Source organism: Anticarsia gemmatalis, chromosome 2, assembly GCF_050436995.1.
Source record: "Anticarsia gemmatalis isolate Benzon Research Colony breed Stoneville strain chromosome 2, ilAntGemm2 primary, whole genome shotgun sequence".
Classification (NCBI taxonomy): domain Eukaryota; kingdom Metazoa; phylum Arthropoda; class Insecta; order Lepidoptera; family Erebidae; genus Anticarsia; species Anticarsia gemmatalis.
In genome coordinates, this window is record NC_134746.1 from 7,495,592 (window position 1) to 7,509,895 (window position 14,304).

The 14,304-nt window shown below is 35.0% G+C and overlaps 1 protein-coding gene across 7 annotated transcripts in view; it reads left to right on the forward strand.

The window, feature by feature from the left end:
- Positions 1-7,115: 7,115 nt before the first annotated feature.
- LOC142982520 (potassium voltage-gated channel unc-103-like) overlaps positions 7,116-14,304 on the forward strand; it is a 41,642-nt gene continuing 34,453 nt past the window's right edge. Inside the window, exons 1-3 of one of the 7 annotated variants that reach the window (XM_076129125.1) lie at positions 7,116-7,458; positions 7,579-7,781; positions 7,948-8,220. In XM_076129125.1, coding sequence (XP_075985240.1) covers positions 8,155-8,220 — 66 coding nt within the window. In that variant the 5' untranslated portion in view covers positions 7,116-7,458; positions 7,579-7,781; positions 7,948-8,154. Of the gene's footprint in view, positions 7,782-7,947; positions 8,221-14,304 lie in introns of all 7 variants that reach the window. The other 6 variants (XM_076129134.1, XM_076129109.1, XM_076129117.1 and 3 more) reach the window with 6 other exon arrangements.

The window sequence follows — 14,304 nt, forward strand, 5'->3', positions numbered from 1 at the left end:
CATTGTACTTGTAAAATTATATTCACTTACGTTTTGTGTGGGTTAAATCAAGTTATATGTGTTATAATACTACCATAAGTAGCCGTGATATCGTTTTTATTGTTTACGAGTATCTAACCACTTTTGAAAACAATTGTAGCTATGTTACCCATGTAGAAGATACTAGTAAATATGTGTCTATATATGCAACAAATATGTATTATATACAAACAGGCATTACTAATACAGCCATTCAATATAACCAAATCCCAATGTCGCATCTCGAAACAGCTATAACATGAGCATTCGAACACATACGCGCAGTAAACATCATGGCGGAGTTAATATTCATACAAGCATACATGGTATATGCGGTTAGGGCATGTGCAGGTAGACGCGCTGGCCCCGCAGTCCCCCACATGCTTGATATACGAGGCCTAGATTAAACCTGCGTCACGCGCTCGCCGGTGACACCACGGCTTAACCGTCACGTTTCGGCACGCCTTTCCCGTTTAATACCTCGCCGCAAATGCCATGAGACATGTCGTGTCACTGATATCTTATAGCCTATTAACATATTGTTTATCATTCTCAATTAAGTATGAGCGTATGGGTGATTTATGATACGTATTATGAGGAGGCTCGACGTGACACTATGTTTAAGGTTCTGAGAATTGATGGTTTTACTTGAAACCAAAAATTTGTTTCTTTATTCACCAGTTGCCGCATCTTTGAATGATATAGGCTACCAGTAACCTTTTATTCATTACCAAGTTTGTAGTTTATATAGTTAGTGTTTTTTTTTCTTTCAACATTAGGCTCTATACATGAACTTAGCAGACAACAATCACACTCATAAAGTGAGAAGAAAATACATGAAACATGAGACTGAATAAATATCGTTTAAATGTAAATGAAGAACCATCTTCCGAAAGAATTTTCTTTTACCTACTTATGTATAAAATGTAGCTCCATATAATATCTTGAAAACATGTATTAAAAAAATACGTACCGGACAACAATTGCAATTTGCTCAAATCATTTCATGCGTAACATTCTAAAATAGTTTTTAACGATAAAGCGAGTGAATACGTGCACTGAATGTTAGTAAAAATACTGCATTTATTGTATTTTTATTCATTCTAAATCAATAAATCGACGGCGGATTATATCAACGCTGTAAACAAACTACAGCTACATGCAAAACGGTGCAGTTTTTTTGCCCCATATATTTCAGGATTGCGGACGCTGGCTTAAACAATGTACTGCGCTATAAGCCGTAAAATACATGTGAAAAGTTTATATTGGTTTTCGGATTAAATATAACATTACGGCAATATTTTGCTTTAATATTTTAAAGGTTTTAATCTTCATATTTTTGCCAAGCTACTCTTATTATCCGGACCTATCAAGGCAGAAACATATTCCGCCTTTGTCAGAAGGATCCATATTCGATTCAACTGCTCTATTCTAATATAAAACGTAATTCGTAACATACTACTATAATAAAATTAAACTATTTTAGTAACAGTATCGTATGGCTATATTTTACCGTCAACAAAATTATCTGCACTTCATAACACTTGAATGACATCCGCACAAAGCCTTGTTTTCCGTATAATATTACACATTGGGTACATTTCTACCACAATACAAACAGTGAGACTAATCCGTGCCGTATTAACGTTGAGTTCATATAACAAATTAATCCCATATCTCATAAAGTTAATAGCATGTTCGCGTCACAAGTATTTACTTTAGAAAGGAGGCAATCAAAGATAATTGCATTGCGTTGAGATATAGCCATGTTTACCTGCTTCTTCTCATGATAAAATTGTAATTGGCAAAGCGACTAGTAGTAACAGTTTCAAACATTTCACCGTCCATTAAACTTTACACATTTAACGAAACTCTCTTACCTATTTTATAAGTAATACTTAATTAAATACGCAGTTTCAATATTCCCGAATCGGGTTAATTTAAAGTAGTAATCTTTTAAGACTTCGTTCTTTAAATAATATAATTATGAATGTGAATGAAACATGTATTTAAAGCCATAAAGGGATGCGAAAGCAAGCATGCCCGAGAGTTCTCAAATTTAATGAGATTTCCATGTAAGTTAATGACGTGCGCGTTTTTGTATTTGCGCGAGTGTATAAGTGGGTGAGTCTGATGTGCCTGGCTACGTATAGTGGTTTATTATAGCAGGTCTACAGGATATTTGAAACAAATAATTTTAGCTAATTCTGTCCCGCTGTTAGGACCTCCTTTCGGAATAAGGTGTTTATGGTTTAATTATAATGTATTTTTATGAATGATGTAAAAGAACCGTATCAGTCATGTCATTATAATCGTAAGGAAATGTGTACACATGTACACATTTCCTTACAATGTACATACTTCATTTATTTTTAAATTAAATACACCAAACACATAACAACATAACTATGTCTAAGCAGGAGTATACTCTTAAAATGAGAGTTGAAGCACAAAATCTGTAAGTCAATATGTTTAAAATTTCTAACTTTATTTCCTAACATCCAACCACCGAAATCCCGTAGCGCATTTATCGTGTCGTAGCTTTGCTTGGTTGGTAGAGCGAGAGATTGGAGTTATAACCCCTTGGCTACGACGTTGCTACGAACATGCTACGAAACTCCACAAATAATAACAATTTGAATATCAATGTATTAGAAGCTTGTCACTGAATGCGTTTAAATAAATTAGGTTTCGGATTATAATCTGCGCGATATGAGTATAATGTTAAGTACCTTAAACGAAGGACAGATGAAAATATTTTTTATGACAAGTTTTAGAACATGTCTTAGGTATTTGTTTTCCTTTTAAGTTTCCAAATTTAATTTTACCGTCAAAACAAAACACACCTTAAACCTCTTTTATACCAAGAAGACGTGTTGAGCAATACGATAAAGGTAATGTCGTTATAGTTTCCACCACCAGTACCAAAGCTCTAAAAAATACAGAGCTAAAAAGAAAATATGTGCAGTCCAAATATAGATAGAACCTTTTAAAAATCTCGGAACCAAATGAAAGTTGGTGCACGTTTTGTGCGCCGGGGACGCGGTCTCTTCGCCAATTACCAATGCACCGCGTGTAACGGCTTCAATTTGTTCACCAAACAAAAACAAAACGTCGCCGCGCCGGCTTCCGTGTGATTGACATAGTGTTTCATGCCGATGTACTTTGAGGGCGGAATTAAAATGTCTCTCTTGTAAAAGAAGATTTTTTATTTGAGTTTGGTTTAGAAATGAAATATAACTTTAATGACTGGATGATGCAAGCTATAGAACACTGAATATAAGGCCTAAGTCAGAAGAAATTATATGAATAAAAAAATTTCAGCAGCGGCATGATGCATGTTTTTCTACACTTGTTTAATTAGAGCAAATACGCATGAAACTACAAAAATACAAAATTTTGCAATATCATAATGCAGTAATTTGCTATCGCTGATGGAGCAGACAACGCAGTAGGGTAATCTAATAAAACACTATACCGTCTGTTTCTTAATCGGATCGAAGACTCATCGTTTAGCAATTCCGATGCCTTAGTTTATACACTATAAGTGCTTCCACGTAATGCCTTCCTTTGAGACGGTTGCAATACATTGAAACAATTTACATTTAAAATTTAACTCATAAATGGCCAGTGGAGCGGCGGACAAGGGGCGGGTTTGTGCCGCAACTTGCGCAATTTGTCTTAAAAATACAAGTCCTTTCAAAACTAGCGTAAAAACCTTCATGTAAGTCGCAGTAGCGAAGGTGCTCGCTGTACTAAGACTGTACCGTAAGTTGTTCGAACACAGAACTAATATCTGGGGGCACGGAAGTGCCCCCGCAAGTCGAGCAAAAAAAAGCGGCACGGCCGTACCATCCTTTTCTCGAAGCAATTCGGGCTATTTTTGACACCCCTATAATTTCGTTGTGGATAAAACAAGAAGCCTGAATTTGCAGCAACTAATCAGTCATTGTATAAACACGGTATATTTAAAATTTCAGTCAATTTGAACCAGTAGTTTAAGAATAACAACTTGTTAAAGTTTCTGAATTTTGTCACTCACTGATTCACTGACTCACTGACTCACTGACTCACCGATCATCAAAAGTATAAGGTACTTCTAGCAGACATAGAAGCTTCAAATTTAGAATACAAATAGGGTTTAGTGTCTTAATCATGGGAAAATTCAAATATTTTCTAATTTCGGTCCAGTTTTCTAAATACATTAACTGCATAAATAACTTTGTAATCCGATATAAATGTATAGGATTACAAGGTTACATTTGCAGTTAGTAAATCATTATCACTGTAGTAATAGAAAATAATAATAATAATAGGTCTAGATGGGTACCTACTATATGAGACATAACTTAAGGGTGTTTAGCCCATGAAACTGAACAACATTCATAGGAAAAGATGTTGAATTGTGGAAAAAAACGTGTTTCCATACAAATTGGACTTATGTTCCTAGAGAAAGGTTGTTCAGTTGCCTGGGTTGAACAGACCCTTCTCGTGTCCCTTGTATGTATTATGTAAAGATTACGAAAATCACATGATTGGACATCTCTTTAAGTACCAAAATCTAAAAAATAAATATACCAAATTGGTCGAAAATACCACGATGAAAGAAAGAACACTAATAATAAGTATATTACTATATTCCACCCGCGACTTTGTCGGAGTCAAAAGGTTTTGCCGTAGTTAAAAGTATCCTATGTGGGGATCTAGATTAATTTCAGTTCAATCAGTCGAAAATCCTAAAAGATTTCTACAACTTTCACACCTATTTTATCCCCTTAAAGGTGAAATTTGTTAAAATCCTTTCTTTGCGGACACCTACGTCATAGTAGCTTTATGCATGCGAGACTCAGTCCAATCGGTTCAAAATTTACAAAGTTCTATACAAATTTTCATTCCCTATTTTATCCCTTGAGGGATGAAATCTATTAAAATCCTTTCTTAGGGGATACTAACGTCATTGTAGCTCTTTGCATGCAAAGTCTCAGCCCGATCGGTCTAAAATCTAGGTCAGTCAAACACCTTTGAGTTTTATATATTTATAGATAAATTTATTAATTTAAAAACAAGTTTGATTAATTTAAAAAAGATTGAGTATCTATTGTCGAGTCTGGCTTGAAATATTTACTCGAGATTAAAAATTCGATTCTATTTTCGGTTTAGTTTTTTAAATACACTAACTGCAACAATAACTTTCTAATCTCTTATAAATGTATAAGATTATACAAAGTTACATTTGCAGTTAATGAATCATTATTACTGTAGAAAATAATAAATAATAGGTGTAGATAGGTACCTACTATATGAGGCATAACGGGACGGGACATAGGGTGGCTAAGGGTGTTTAGCCCATGAAACTAAACGACATTCCCATAGGAAAATATGTTGAATTGTAAGAAAAAACGTATTTCCATACAAATTGGACTTATGTTCGTTCTACAAAAAGAAGTGAGATGCCACCAAAAACATTCTGTAAAAACCTCAAGTCTCGCAGCTCAGTCTTTCTGGCGTAAAAAGTGGTGAGATCTATATAATACCAAGTCGATTAATCTATTTCGTCTCTACTTAAAGGACCTGCTGTCTTAAGTTATAACATATGTTATTATCACGCCAGTGTTAAAAATATTTTACGTTTAAAACAAATAGATCGACTTGGTCATCGCATGAAAACACAAATTCGCCATTAAAATTTCGGGAGCATTTAACTTCTCGTCGTGCTGTGTAGTGTAATACATACAAATCATGCGATGGCCAGGTCGATCTATTTGTTTTAAACGTAAAATATTTTTAATACTGGCGTGATAATAACATATGTTATAACTTAAGACAGCAGGTCCTTTAAGTAGAGACGAAATAGATTAATCGACTTGGTATTATATAGATCTCACCACTTTTTACGCCAGAAAGACTGAGCTGCGAGACTTGAGGTTTTTACAGAATGTTTTTGGTGGCATTTATATTATACACAGATTTGTATATCTTTGCTTGCTTTGTGTCCCTGCTTTGGATATTACCAAAATATTCTTTAAAATACATGATTTTAATGCGGTAAATATGTTTTAATAAAACGGCATTTCAAAACGACATGTTGTCAATGTAACTATGGATTATTTAACCAGATTGTTGGTAGTACCACAGCTGGGAATGTCTTGTACAGGAGCTTTAAGTTATGACTAGCAATATTGGAAGTAAGTTCGCATTTCACTTATAAAAGTTCTAAAATACGAGAAAAATGTGCATTTGAAATTACTCTCCCGGTATTTTAAAGTGGAAAGTAAAGAAGGACGTCTCTATTTAGATTTCCTGTGTATGAATGTCATGTGTTTTTCTACCTAGCTTTTCTAGACCTTTGTATTTCCTACATTATACTTGCAACTACGAACTTGCGTTATCTTTACCGTACACTACGAGAAAATACGAGGGCTCCACTCCTTCAACATGTTACAATGTTTTTACCTTCTTCTTCATAAGTTCACATTCAAATGACCGGAGCGTTCATATTGATTGATACGCGCTTTGTTTGACAAACAACTTTGATTGATAATACTTAAGTAGCTCTATGAAGGTTCTGCGAAGAACACACAATAGCGTTATGTGTTTGTTTCACAATGTTTTACAAAAACACATTTCTAGTAAAACTCTGCCTAAATAGTTTTCTCATAAATATTTGTACATACAAATATTGCGTAATACTCTCCAAACTTACTACTACAACTTGCGGGAAAAACTTTGTATCCGACTACATATTCGAAGGTCGCCGACGAAACTTCTTATTGATAAGAAAATATCAATAAGGAAAGTGGTGAATATACCTCGCGGCTAGCATTTTAGACGGGGTCAATCAAGCCAGTCATTGTTTTCCATTTAACACAAATGTTCAACATCCGTCCATCATTGACCTAATAAATCCTTTTAGTGGAGAAAATATAATGTAGAGCAAGGTCGTCTGTCAATAATAAACGATGGTGCGTATCGGCGGCGATGGTGGGCACGTCGAGCACGTCGGCCACGTCGGGCATGGAGGTGTAGGACGGTGTATGGCGGAGTATGGCGGCGTATGGTGGGCCGGGCGTGCGACGGCGAGCGACAGAGTGCGGGTATGCGCCGCGCGGCGGGACTGGGTGCCACGCGCCCGCCGCCGCAGTATGACGCGGCCCGCGAGTCGCCCGCCCGCGCCCGCCCGTACCTAGCGCGCTCGCTGCACCGCGACACATCAACCGACACGATGTTAACAAACTGCATATACCATTAACTATATATCATGTGTCCTAAAGCAATCGTGCCTTTAAATATAAAACAAATAACCGTTAGGTAATTTTTATATACCGAATCGAAAACTTTTATCGAAAGTGAATGTTCATCAGTGGAGTTTGAGACTATAATCGAATTACAAACTTGAACTGGAGTATTGTTTAACAGTTACGAACCACTCTAAAATTCGCCGTATGATTTTTTTTGAAGTGATTTGGCGAACAAAGAAATGTGTTTACAAAGAAAAGTAACATAGCAACGGATGTCATATTAAATATCAGTTCAATTATGTAACGTCTGTAATTATTTCAGTCTGGCGTATTTTTAAAAAGAATTGGCGCAGTTGCGTGGATTATAAACCATAAAGGATGATTACAGTTCGTACGTAACGGATAAACGAACTAAATGCACGTTGCCAACTTCAAACAGAAGAACGTTGCAAAACTAAGCGCTAGATATTAAAGGGTACAAGTTCAACATTACGTTACAAGTTACTTTGTTGTGTTGTATAACCGGTCAGTTTTGCTTTTATTATTTTAACCCTCGATTCGCCTAGCAGTCCAAATTCTGTGAAGTTTATTCCTTCCCGCTAACAAGTAACGCGAAACTCATCAGTGTTATTTAATATACCTATTCCAAACAGTGAATACTTTCGTATTCATCCGTTAATTTGAATTCCAGGTGCGGTGACAGTTGAAAATAACATATAAACAAAACAATATCAGACACGGGATAATACTTATATATCTATAAATTAAGCAAAGTTAGAAATGTAAGGACGATGTATTCAAAAATATCATTGAACATATATCTACTAGTGAAATGTATATTAAATGAGGACGCATAGTGTTAAAATTATTGTTAAATACACGACGATCAGTTGTGGTCATGGAAAACGGTGCCTTAAAATATGGGAGCAACAATAACAACAATGAAATCGTTGAGGAGAAGGTGGTGAGTACTTCGTTAGCTTCACTCTTAGACCCTCTTGTTCTACAGCTGGCTTTTGAACTACTCCGAACACGTATAGTATATGTGTGCATGTCCGAGATTCACAGTGTCACAGAGCCACAGCCGAAATAGTACTCCTACTTGAATCTAGCCTACACAGCACAAGAGAACCCTACGGATACTCCATTTATACAATTTATAAGCCAAGGACCAGACTAATTAGTAACAATAAAAGTAAATTAGAATAAACGAGGACACGGACTTAACTTTAAGGTTAAATTAAAATACTTGTAAAGAATACTCGGTTCATTTGTATAATTAGCTCTCGCAACACTTCCTCGCTTTATGTTGCCTAATTGTCGGAAGGGTTGACTTTTTAACAAAAGCTTCGAAACAATAATTTAATTAAATGTACAAACACAATTATCTTATTGCCATTATAACGTTTCTTAATATATTACTGGACGTAGAATAGTTCTTGCATACAGGTAAACATTGCATGAAGCCGTTAGGAGTTTTACATAAATCCAAGGAACATGCGAAACGTTTTAATCATATTGATACGAATCTCCACGCTTTTAGGGCCTCACCTTGGCCCGGAGTGGTTTAAACCACAAGCTCAGTTGGGTAAAGCTTCCATCCAGGTCGCACGGTGTAATTGGAGTTTTAGTTTGAAAGAGCAGTTGTAGCCCGTAACAAAAACCTTTTGTCTAAAAATAGAGATACGTTTGTCTATTGTGCAATTGTATTGTAAAGTATTATCTCGGAACCGTCGCTTGGAAACTGGGATACTGTATTAACCCTGTATACGACGATCTTCACAAAGGTATATGCGGTATACCTTTGTGTATATAGCCGCTGGTTGCTCACAGACATGTCAAACAAAGAGACAGGTTGATATTATCGCCAGCTCAATGACGCTCTCTGCCGACGGATTTAGCTCGCAGCTTTCAGCCATAATCATGAACACATCTTACAGAGTTTCCAAGACACCGAATTGTTCAAACTCAAGATATTACAAAAGTATTCGAGACTGATGACGTTGTATCTTATTGCACGCAAATGGCTAAAATTCCATAACAACCGCATACGACTTAACATACGAGCTTGCCATTTTTTGCGAGCCTTCTTTGAACAAGTACGCCAAAAACAACCCTTTTTTATAGCACACCCACGTATGAAATAGGCTTAAATGTCAACAGTTCATGACAAAAGGAAACAATCAATAACAATCAGTGCTCGACTGATTGCAATCGTTAGTTGCAATCTTGACCTTCTCTTCGATGATTACTCAGTTAAAAATGTATGGTATTATGGCAACAATCATAAGACTGAGTTGTAAAGTTGTTCGAGAAGTTTCCGTGGTAGTTATTTAGCTAGCGGTTCCAACAAATTGTTTCTGAAAATCCAGCTCATTACTTCCGCGTGTGTCCTGAAGCGAACGTAATGTTCTTTCAGGGATTTGGCGAAACATCCACTGAACAGTTCAGTTTCTCTCTATATAGATAAAATCGCTACATTTTTACGAAAGTACGTGAAATATTGATAATATTTTTTGACTTGTCACATTAATTTAACGTAACCGTGTGCTGTAAAGCATGAACTTTATCTGAGATAACAGTTTTCTATCGGTGTCCGTCAATTGAGTTGTAGAGATTACACGTCAAATCATAACGCAATCAACATCGTACGCTCAAAGGTTAGCTCACATTTTAGTGTACTTTGGCATTTTTGTAGCGTCATTCTCATGTCATATTGTTGATAGATCTTTAATTATTATTATGACTAATAATGCCGCAACTTTAATCCTAAATATTAAGTACATTTTTCTTCTTTAGCGTTGTATCTGACGAAAATTAAAAAGATAAAGTATTCTCTCGTGCCTATATCCGATTGAATTTATAAATCAATAAGTATACATGTAATGTTGGTAGGTTTGTGTGATGCATATCTATCAAACAAAACAAATGCAACTAACATTTAAGATTGACTGATAAAACATTGACATACAATAAACATCAACACTAACTGATAAAGTTCACAGTCATTGTTTATCTTCACGTACTCGAGAAAATAAAGAATATACAGATTGTCAGTGGTTTTTATGATTTGTATCTACTCGCTAAAAATAACATACGATGCACCTGTCATTATTCCATTATTATCATTAGGTAAATGAAACTAAAATATACAAATCAGTATTGGTTTTTAAATATAATAAAAGGCGTAATATGATGTACGTCTGTATAAGTATTTGATAAAATAATATGTTTTGTGTACCTTTTACGAAGGTCCTTTTAATCCAAACTTGGCAAGCGACAAGCTGATCGTACTTACTAGTTATAGGAGTATAATGTTTTAATTCCATTATACCTATATATTACGACTCTAATAAAAAATGTAGTGCACGGATTGTGCTTTGTTTCACATACCTATCACGGTTATCGCTACCATACCATATTTTTATTCCGTGCATTTATAAGTTAACAAATTACAATGTAGCATAACCTTCAACAATTCCAACAATTAGGTTAAGTTTAATTTACCTGCATTCCCATTGCATACGTTGTGGAGGTCAGATAGCGATCTTTCGGACTAAATACCGATAACTCTAGTCCAATGCAGTGAAATCAGGTTGAATTGTTGGCCAACGATATATTAGAAAATTTATAGAGAGGGAATTAAAGTTTTCTTCAATCATTTCCTTTTTTATCCATGGAAATTAGTTATGTGACAAGACAGAGTATGTACCCATATTTTCCGAGAAATTAGTTCTGAAAAGAGTTCATGTTTTTGTGTACAAAATGCGAATCGATGCTGCCAAGTATGATTTCTCTTTTATAATACCATGACCATAAAAATGTCGTAAAATACTTTTCTTCTGCAATGATAATAACTGTTTTGCTAACTACTAAAGCATAAAATAAGATAATGTCGAAGGGGGGAATGTTTTACGTCTCAGTAACAAGTACAGCGCGGATGTGTAGGCGCGAAATATGACATTTCGTTGTCATTCCCCCGAGGGGTAATATCTGTCAAGTTTAAGGCTTTAACAACCTTGTTGCTTCAGCTTTATCTATACTTGATACATCTCAGATATTTGGGATATGCATTATGTCTTGTACTGTTTAGATAATGCATTAGCATCAGGCTATTTTCACTTCATATCTACTGAAAGATTTCGTCTGATTATCTGATATACTTATGTTATCTGGGATAAATAAAGTATTTCCACTAGGTCAAGCATTTGGATTCAATAAAAAAAAATCTATTGATATCACTAAAGAAATACTGATTTTCTGATGTTTTACTGCAAATTTTATCAACATCATAAACCATTACGTGGCGTTTTTTGGTCTCTGCCTACCCCTATAAGAAATAGGCGTGATTCTTTGTATGGAATAACATTTCTATACGTTCTGCCTCCACATAATTTTCAGATTTTCAAGCACCCGTTAATGTGAATATAATGGCCATTTTGGGTGTGAAACGTAACTATGAATTATTGCTGTAAATTAGTCTGAAAGGTAGAAACTTGGAACATACATTTATCTTAGCTTGCATTTACCTGTATTCCTAACTTACGAGTTAGTTATGAGTGTACTAAGGGTAATTGTTCAGGAATTTAATAAATCAACTTAATTAAGCGTGTTTTCAAAACCTCTTTAATGCGAAAATTGTAATATGTACCTGAACAAAATCAAGCACATTAGTTGGAATTATCCATTCAGTCAATTTGAAATGTTTTTCCAGTAGAACATGATGCTACAGAATATAGGTTTTCGAAAGATTGAATACTATCAGTAACTTTTGCAGCCGACAACCAAGTTCGAAAACTCCAAATAAGACTGTCATTACCGATAATACAACAAGGAACCTCAAGCGCTTAATTAACTTCCAATAAATATTTGATCTCCCCTTTAAAAGATAGCCTTTACCACCAAAAACCTTTACATTTTATGTCCGCGTAATTTAAATACATCAGCCACCGACAAAAATGTACGCGCTATTTTCGGTCTAGCATGAATAGTGGGAAAAAGTAATCACTTGCACTCGCTTTTCGTAGATTTTTGTATGTTTATCTTAAGTTTACTCTGTATTTTATAACGATGATATATTGTTTTCTTTAATGAATTTCTGAGTTCTTTATTAATGCGGAAAGTCTCTTGTTACTGCCGATTTTAAACTTTCGCAACTTCTACATATTATATTACAATGCCACGGGTTTTAATCACGATTTAGATAAATTGCATTATTATATTATTGTGATTGAGATGATAAATTACATTATTAAGGGAGAAGTTGAAAAACTGACACTGATAGAGAAGGGTTCTTATAGACATCTCTAGGACGAAAAGTAATTCTTATACCGCGGAGACTTTCCAGTTAAACCAAACACAGAGTAGGTACAGTAGGTAGCTAAATGGTTATCTCGAAAGAACTGTACTTAATTTCTGTTCATACTTAATTTTGTTTGTACGACGGGGCTACGATCTTAGACCTAAACCAGACACCAGCCGTCCAAATTAGTAGAAAAGTATTCTTAAAAAGCTTGAAAAAGTAACGTCCTTTTTAAGGATTTAATGCTTTCTGACCTTTCACTCTTAGCTAGTTACCTACATACGCTTAACACATTTTTATAACAGAAAGTTGACAACATCTTTACCTTAAAGTATAACAATACCTTTATAAAAAAGAATGACTTCTTAACAAGCGTCCAATTATGAAATATAAACTTTTCCCTATTATATTTTCCTTCATTTTCTTTATTAAAACTAAACTTCCAGTTTAACGAGGTATCTATCTTACAAGGAAATAAGGCTATGGGTAGACAATGCATTTGTCATTTTAGCTATAGTCTGGCCTGTGGTCTCACAGATGTTTACAAATCTTTTTTAACTTCATATTCCACTACCGCAGTGATACAAAGCATCGAATATAGCCGGAGGTTTAGAAGCATTCAATTTGGTAAAGGAATATCATATGTACACAAACTTACAACGTATACGAAAGAAGGAAAGATTTTTTGAAAATTCATCCAGTTTGTAGAATGAGTAGGGTGTGACAGTTTGTACGGAAGTTAGACATTTTTGATACGTTAACGTTCTTTATTAAATTGCAGCTCAATAACGTACTCCATCCAAAATGTTTATTAAGTATATCTGTTACTGTAAAAGCCCGAACTGTGGCAAATCCTAAGATTTTCCGGTAAAACCTAAGATTTACCAACTCTCAATGGTAAAAGTCCGAACAAGCCAGAGTTTAAAAACTATGTTACGATATATAAAAAAATCCTCCTTCATAACTATGTTTATAACTATTTCACGGTATAATTATATACTGTGACATTGTTATAAAGAAGGAGTTTTGGGCAAAGCGACATGGGTAGGTTAGGTAAGAAGGCTAAGGTGGGAGCGAGCGAAGCGAAGCTCCCACCTTAGCCTTCGTGGTTATTTTTTTTTAACCACCCAGAAGGAGGAGCCCCGCGAAGCGGGGCTCCGGCGACATCTCGACATCATCAAGTGAATATAGGTAAAAGTTCGAAATAAAAGAATTGTTCGGACTTTTACCATTGCGAATTGGTAAATCTTAGGATATACCGGAAAATCTTAGGATTTACCACCGTTCGGGCTTTTACAGTAACATATCAACATATTAAGTGCTATACTGAAACGTCACACGTTTCAAAACAAAATTGAAATGGCGTCTCCGTAATTATTCGTCAATTAACTTCACATACTTATTAATTAACAATTTAGTACCCGCCCAAGTGTGTCGAATAGCCATCCTTACGAACTGTTTAGTGATCATAAAATTCAAGCAACGCTTATTAAAGTTTCATATTGTTTTCAAAAAGGAAATTAAGGTGTAAGAAACTAAGAACATTGTTTTTATAGTCATAAATCTATGAAAGCGGTATCGCGGCCGAGATTAATTTTATAGAGATACATTTTTAAAAGTTGTGCCACTTGCAATTTGCGTTTAGTCTACTTTCAATCTCAGGCTTTATTTTTGTATGCTTACATTTTCCATTAAATTGCTTATAATAAACTTTATTCGTACCTTCTTATATCGTCTATATCGCAT